Source organism: Impatiens glandulifera, chromosome 6, assembly GCF_907164915.1.
Source record: "Impatiens glandulifera chromosome 6, dImpGla2.1, whole genome shotgun sequence".
NCBI classification, from domain to species: domain Eukaryota; kingdom Viridiplantae; phylum Streptophyta; class Magnoliopsida; order Ericales; family Balsaminaceae; genus Impatiens; species Impatiens glandulifera.
Genome location: NC_061867.1, coordinates 50,445,814 through 50,454,324, shown reverse-complemented (window position 1 = coordinate 50,454,324; position 8,511 = coordinate 50,445,814). Strand labels below are relative to the sequence as shown.

Here is an 8,511-nt window from a genome sequence, read left to right as displayed (position 1 = left end):
TCATTTTGCAATGAACTCTCTAATTATTTTATTTTTAAAATTCTCTAAATAGAAGAAATTTAAATTTAAATATATATAGATCGGCCCAAACATTAGGTCCGAAATCTATATAGCATAGGGCCCAGGCCCAGTATATAGTTCAGGTCTATTAGAAACAAATATTTTCTATTTAAACCCAAGTTTATAAATATATATTTTAAAATATTATTAGAATAAAATAATTGTCAAAAATAAATATATTTTTTTTCCATTCACACCCAATTTAATTTATTTTAATTTTATCATAATACATAATTTTTGGTTTAATTTAATTTTGATTTATTATATAATTTGTAAGTAATATATATATCCTTACCCGCGTATTTTAGCAAATTAGGGTTTACCAATATATATGAACAGAGCATTCAAATCAAACCAGAGGAGAGAGAAAGAGAGATTTTTAGAGAGAGAAAGAGGAAGATCAAGAAGATAGATCTGCATCATCATCTGAACTGACGAGGTTATCGATCGTAGAACGACGAACTGGTATTCTTCTTTCTCTTTTGTTCTATGATTCTATCGTTATTCTCCTTCAATTAGCCCTAGTTCAGATTATAGATCGTTCTTATATGTTCGATAATGGAATTGATATCATTATGTTTATCATTCATATATGTTCGATAATGGAAGATAAATCCGTTCGCTTTGTGTATTTTAGATCAGGTTTCACTATTTTAAATCAGGTTTCGCTATTTTAAATCAATTTTGTTCTTACAAATTCATCTGATTAATTATTTATCATGAATGTTATATATATATAGTACACAATCAATGGAAATAAGTATAGATGATTATTGTTCTTGTCATTGAAGAATCAATCTGATATTTTATTTGAAAATGTTAGCAAAATTAAACATATGGGGGCTACTACAAAGAGAACATCATCATCATCATCAGTTAAGAGGTGTAGGATCACACCTTTACAACACATTGATGGACTTGATCGTCGCGAGGGGAGGGTTTATGTCGAGGAAGATCTAAGACAAGCAGAGGAACGTGTCAATGTTGCTGAACAAGAACTCGAGGAACTTGAAACAAGATTGTCTAATATTGAGAGAATGGTTCAAAGGCTTTTGACTCATTGGGCTGCAGTTGGGCAACCTATTCCTCGAATCCCACCTTCACTACAGTAAGATATGCCCAATGAAACACATACGTTTTTCGCTTCTTTTCTTTCTTGATGAAGGGTTATTAGGATTTGGAAAAGTTGGTTATTTGGATCATGAACTTTCTCATGTTAAATACAAATGATTTTTTCATCAAAGAAGCTTAGAATGTTCAGATTAACTCGATAAGAACTATTCTGTTGAGTTGAAGTTAGCTACTAAATGTTTATAACGTTTGATTGATTTATGCAGAGCGCGACTGCAAAATCTGCAGTAGGAGAAGGGTTTTTTTGTTAGTGGTGTAAAAAAAGGTCATTTTGAATATTGACTCCATATTATAACTAGTTGATGCTATATTGTTTTTGGGCTGCGAAAGAAGAATTGTGATGATGGTTGGTTGCTGAGATATCGGTTCATGTTCGAGAATGGAGGGTTACGAAAGATTGAAGGTCTTGTTTCTCTACTCTTTAGTAATAAGGCTGAATTCTGATGATCGATTGTTTTTTTGGTTACCATTTGGAAACGATCATTTGTTATGTTTAAGCAATTGTGACTATGTTTTTTTAACATGGAAATGATAAATATAGAAAATGATATCTTCATGAAAGGTGTATTAGAAGAGAGTGCACTATGTTTGTTATATAAATTTTGTTGAAATAATGATGATATCTTTAAAAGAGCTATTCTATGGAAGGACATTAATATCATTGAAAGGGTGAATCAAGTTTCATAATAATTTTCTCGTGTATATCTAACTAATGACGTTTTTAATGATAATCGAAAATGAGATATTGTATTTTTTAAGCAAGATTATTAATTTTTAACATATGAATATGATAAATGACAATTTTAGATCGTGCTATAATTCTTTTTATTTTTTTAATTACTGTCATTTTTTTTCAATAATTTTTTTTCTCAAAATTTCTCTCATTTTCTGTTTATAATGTGATTGATGAAATGAATATTTTTATCTATATAAATGTCTTTTAGTTAAAAAAAATAAAATTTTATGTTTAATTTTTATTAAAAACGTTTAAATTTATAAACTAAATTCATTTCTTTTAGTTGGTTCAACTATATAAGATGAGAATCATAATCAAATTTTAAATTATATGAGTAATGTGAAAATTTTATACAGATTATTTAGTATATTAACTATTATTAGTAAAGTAAAGAAATATAATCTTAAAAACAATATAAAAAAATAATATAATATACCTGTTCTTTTGGATTATAAATTTCTTTAATATAAGAATCTTATAATTAATGAATTTTGCTTGTCTATTGAAAATAAAATGTGGCTATTCACCTAAGTCTGTGAGATAGCAAGTTCTACGATTAAATTCATGAATTTTACTATAAACATTAATCATAATATTGTTATTTATTTATATACATTATTATATTAATGAAAATAGATACATAGTATAAACACGATACAAAATGTTATAAATGAGGTGTAGTAGCACTCCTACGATTGTATTAATATAGTTTAATTGATATATTAATAAAGAATTTTAGTTCTTAAATTTAAATTACTTTTTAATATCTGAAAAGTGATATTTAATTATTTATTTATAAGTTTTGAATTAAAAATAATAATTTTATTGTAAAAAAGTTCACTTTTTTTAATTACCACATCATTGAACTTATTGGTGGGTCCACTGCATCCCAATCGTCATTAATCATAAATCGGTTATTTTGATTACTTTATTTTAAAATAAATATATTTTAAAACTATATTTGATGAATTTGATATTGTTAATTCCTTAAACTTTTTTTTATATAGTTTAGATTATCTAATTTATTTTATAAAATCTAAAGTATGTTAGATTTTAATTATAGAACATAATTTAGTCATTAAAGTTAATCCCTTATTACACAATTAGACTTATTTATACTTATAATCAAACTAACCCTAAAGAACACCATTTTGTAGTTTTATTCTTTCTTAACAAATTTAAAATAAGTAAAAAAATGACCCTAGTACTTCTATAAATACAAAATAAATGATCCCCTCTTCTAGCTTAGCGGCAAAAAGAGGTGGATACCAATCCTAAGTTCCTGGGCTGCGCCTGGTTAAATGATTAAGTGTGTTTGCGGGATTGTCCCATTTTTTTTTTTTAAATACAAAATAAATATTATAAATAAAACTATAATGTATAAAACAATTAAAATAAAAAAATTGACTTAAAATAGTTGGATATTTATAAACTCAGAAAATTAAAAATCTATTTAATATAATAATAGTTATTTTAAAAGAGTATTATTATATATATAATTAAATATAAAATTAATTTTAAAAATAAATAAATAATACTTTCTTAATAGTTAAACCCTCACACTATCCACACTTTATTTTAGAATAATATAAGTTTATTCTTATATAGATACTTTTTTTATTAATATTATTATTATTATATTATATATTATATATTAAAATATATATATATATATTACATAATTTATCATATAATATAATTATATAAATAATTGTAATATTATAATTTCAAATTAAATAAATACTTAGAATGAGCAAAAAAAAAGAATACTTATTACCCCCTTTTATTAATATAACTTAATAAATTATAAATAATATTATTTATTTTTACATTTTGATAATTTTACTTTATAAATTATCACAACCAACAAGTAACATTTAAACTAAATAAATATAATTCACATAAATATTATATTATAATTACTTTATATATATTAATTAAAATTTCATTAATTGTTAAATATAAAAATATTAAATAATAGCAATACAATAATTAATAATAATAAATAAATTAAGAGAATATTATTCCTTAAATATTAATAATCTTTTTATCTACTACCCCCAAATACAAAACAAACACAAGCAATGTGAATTAAATTACTTTCATTCTATAATTGTTCACTTAAATTATAGAGAAATTGAACATGAACTAAACAAGTTGGAATTTATTTTGATAAACATTTTCTTTATAAATAAAACTACAGGGTAATAAAACCCTTTAATCTATTTTTTTTTTTTAAAATTTAAGAAACACATGATTAGTTTAATGATGATCTAATTGGTAACATTTTTACATTAAGGGTTTCCAAAAAGAAAAGTTAATTAGTAATACAATAAACCATACACCATGAACAATGAGAGGCTTAGGGCTTGCTTTAGGCTAATTTTCAAGAAAGTAAAACCTAATCATTCGGGGTGGGTTGTCGGTAATGTTGAGAAAGTCAATGTGAAGTTAGGTTGTTTTAAAATGGGTCGGGTTCGGGTTCATCAGTTTCTCTACTACATGTGTAGTCAGGCTGTTGGTTCGCGGTTATGTTGCAATGTGTGTGTTCTCAAACTGCAGTCCTTAACCTGATTTATGATTATGATATTGGTTTAAAGAGATGATAATGACCATAAAAAGTAACTATAATCAAAATTGAGTGTACCTGCATTGCTGATAATGACCATAAGAACTCTTTACATTGTTCAAGTTGAGCTTTCTCTTTGCCAATCACCCTTGTAAGTTCAGCCACTAAACTATTCAATTCTTCAACCTATTATAAATAATATTTATACAACTTTATTTTAATATATTGAATTATTGTAATTGGTAAATGAGATTATTATTACTACTACTTACCTTCAAGAGAAGGGAGCAAATTGATGAACCCATTGCCTGCATTACATCAACAGCTGAATTGATAGCATCATTTATACTTTGTACATCAGCCTGCTTTTAAGAAGAAGTAATCAGACAGACAGACTCGTGAAAGAGACGAAGAAGAAGGAGAAGAAGAACAACATACAAGGGCTCCTCCTACAACCGGAAGTCTAAGAGTGCTAGCCTCCAAAGCTTTTATTGCTCCAAACAATGAAATCGAATGATCTTTATCCAAACACGCCCAATCTTCCAAACTTTTCATCTACATTCATTATCATACATTTATCTCCATTTCCCCCATTATTAAAACCGGAATTAAAAAAGGGTCAAAGATTCTTACTTGTTCTTTGAGAATGGAGGCCAGCTTCAACTTTTGTTTCAGCAACTTTAATCGATGCCTTTTCTTTGTCACTGAATCTCTTATGTCTGAGATCGTTCTCCAAGCATTCCACAGATTCTTCTGTTATCGATAAAGATTCAAATTAAGCAAAAGTATAAAAGAAAAGAAGCTCTTTTACATTTCAATATTCAGATAATGAGAATCTAAATGCAGACATCTATTAAAACTATTGATCTAACACAATTCAACTACACAAGGGCTGGTGCAGTTATCTCTTGCCGGCCCATCCTTCTTAAATCCCCGCCATCCCTTGTTATTAAATCCTAACCATTGTCCCAAGATCAGAAAAGACAATGTACTAGTTCTATATCCAAGTAATTGTTCTCATCTGGAGGAAATAGTTGCCAAAATTTATTCCAAATGGATCGTGACCTTTATTTAAATACAGAATACACCTAATCATAATATTCTTCTACAACAGTGAAGATAGATAAGATCGCATGTATAACTAATCTTTTTTTTTCCTGGAAAGGGTTCTGTCATGAATAACGAGAGGTACACGGAAAGACCTTCTATTAGGGGTAGAGGTTCAAGCCCTAGCATCTGTTATATCAACCTCCTGGCAGTAAGTTGTTAGGCCAGGTCTTTCACTCATTTATCTTCATTCTAAGCTTCTCATCTTAATCAGCATCGCATTTAAGGAAACTGCTTGCCAAAGAATGAACAACTACTTGACAACATCAACTAAGTTTTTCAAGAAAATTGACATAATGCAAAAGCTAATCTTAAGAGGGATTTCTTTAAAGAGGCTTATAAAAGCAAATTGTAGATGATTTACAGTAAAACAAAATGTTCCCCTAAGCAAAGAGAGCGTGAACTTTAAGCAACTAGCAAACATAGAAAAAATATACAATCATTGATCATCTAAGCTCAACTTTGCTTGAATAATCACGTGTAGGCCAACCAAGATGATCAAGGATATCATAGTTTTAAAATGGTAAGGGTAATGGCTCATTAGTGAAGAACATTATGGAAGCAGCTACCACTAAGGTCTTCTTTGATGTGGATTATTTGAGAGATTATTTCCAAATAACCCACCAAACAATCACATAATTTCATTCAAAACAATGAACCTCATATTTTGCACATTCATATATGTACAAAATGAATCCAAATGATAAGAATGACAAGTCTCAAGAAAACATAGCTGGAAGAAAATTACCTCCACACTTCGTTTCTGTGTCAACAATGCTGATTCGGTGTTAGCATTTACAAACCGCCATTGCAAATACCGATTATAAAAGAGCCTTAACATATGCGCATCAACAATGCGATTTTCCCCCACCTTTCCTCTTCGGACATCAACTGCAAAGCTAAGAACAGAAGGGGTCTCATTAAAACTACTATTGATAATTCCACCAACTGAATTCCTCACCCGAGAAGGACTAGCAGTCCTCCTCAATGGTGATGATGACACGGTTCTACTAGGCGAAGCGGGCCTAATACCACCTCCTCTAAGAGGAGATGAGATAGTTCTTGGAGAAGACACCGGACTATCTGTCTGGAACTTTTTAGGCTGGCCAAACTTGGATGAGGGCATAAATTTGGCCACAGGACTCATCAGTGATTGTGAGCCAGGATCATGTAACCTCCTTAACCGACTATTTGTCTCCTGCCAAAACCTAGCCGAACCATCTTTTCCTGTTCGCCCTATTCGACCACGGGCTATTCCACCAAAGTCATGCACCCCTGAGTTACTACCAGAAGAAACACTGTCTGAATCAGAGGCAGTAAGATCTGAAGGCACAGCAAACTCATTAATGGAATTTCCTTCTGGGGATAGATTACTTGCTTTCCGCATATCACCATTACCAGAATCAAGACTACGTCGTGTATCATCAATCATAGATTGCTGCAGTGTCCTCATCAAACTAACAGATCCAAAGAGCTTATGTCTGTCATCAGAACAATCCAAACTCCTCCCAAGAAAATTCGGTTGCCTAGTTCTAGCCGGCCATCTATGCTGATCAACTGACTTCGAGTTCGAGTTATCAACCTGATCTACACCTCCATCAACCTTTCCTTTCAAAGGCGTGATAGATCTTCTCCTTTCCGGCGTACCTTTTCTCACACTACTCAAATTCGGAGACGACGGAGTCACTTTTGTCTTACTAATTGGAAGCGAAAACGCTTCTCCTTGAAACGAAACAGATAAGCTTCTAGTGGAAGTAACAAGTAACCTAGTAGCAGCTGAAACTTCACTCACATTCTTAAGCCTCGATTCAAGATCTGGCGTTAATGGACGTGAAGACAACGACCTACGTCTGTCCGCCGATACGGACCGTTTCACTCCCGATGCCGGCGTACTCAACGCCGACGATGCCGAATTTCTAGAAACTAAAGGAGATGGACATCTCCTAGGAGTAGAAGATGTAGAAAAACTCGAAGAAGTTGAAGTTGAAGTTGATGGAGAAGGAGACATATACCTAGAAGAAACTTGCCTTGATTTCGTTTTTTTAGGTCCAGATACACCATTATCTCTCTCTGACGGCAACAATGGCGGTCTCCGATGTGCCTCGCCTGAATTGATTCTGCTATTTTGCCGTTCTACCGGTCCAGATACAGATACAGATACAGCAGCCACCATCATTACTATCACTGATCACAAACTATCGTCACATTGCCTCAATCAAACCGATTAAAACCGAGTAAAACCGAGTAAAAGCTTGTAAAACCGAGTAAAATCGAGTAACCGCTCCAATTTATCCAGAAAAAACAGCTAAAAGTGCGAAATCTTGAAGAGATTCGAATAATGTGTTGAAAAAGGAGATTGAAAATGAATCTGCGAGTGATCTTACATTCTATGAATCGAGAATGCGAATACCTGTAGAGATTCGTGATGATGTTCTTCACGGCGAAAGAGAGAGAGAGAATGAGAGATGAGATTTGAGAGTATACAGTAGAAGTGTCGTACATCTAGAGTGGTTTTGGGGTATTTGGGAAGACGTTACGCTAAAATCACGATTTTCATTATAAACTAACTTTTTATTTATTTGTGTTTTATTATAATTATTTCAATTATGTTATACTTTTTTAATAAATTCATATAATTATTTTATTATTCTTTATAACAAGTCTGTTTGTTTGGTCCACAACTTTTATTATAATTATTTCAATATTAAATTTAAGTCATAGTTTAAGTAAGAATCAAATATGAGATGTTTAATCTCTTAATTAATACTTTTCCACTTTTAAGTTAGATTTAATTATTAATTTTAGGAATAATGTGATTATATTTTGGATTAAGGATCACATGGAAGCATATTTCCTTAACAATGTTAGTGTGAATGCTCATTTTTTTTAACCATTTTTATTTATGTTA

At 30.3% G+C, this 8,511-nt stretch overlaps 1 protein-coding gene across 1 annotated transcript; it reads right to left on the bottom strand.

The window, feature by feature from the left end:
- Window positions 1–4,178: 4,178 nt before the first annotated feature.
- LOC124943999 (QWRF motif-containing protein 2-like) lies at window positions 4,179–8,135 on the bottom strand. The gene is made up of 6 exons (XM_047484457.1): window positions 6,352–8,135; window positions 5,130–5,249; window positions 4,935–5,051; window positions 4,769–4,858; window positions 4,575–4,682; window positions 4,179–4,497 (listed from the first exon to the last, which is right to left on the bottom strand). Exons 1-6 carry the CDS (start codon window positions 7,777–7,779, stop codon window positions 4,438–4,440), a joined length of 1,923 nt encoding a protein of 640 aa, XP_047340413.1. The 5' UTR covers window positions 7,780–8,135; the 3' UTR covers window positions 4,179–4,437.
- Window positions 8,136–8,511: the final 376 nt, after the last annotated feature.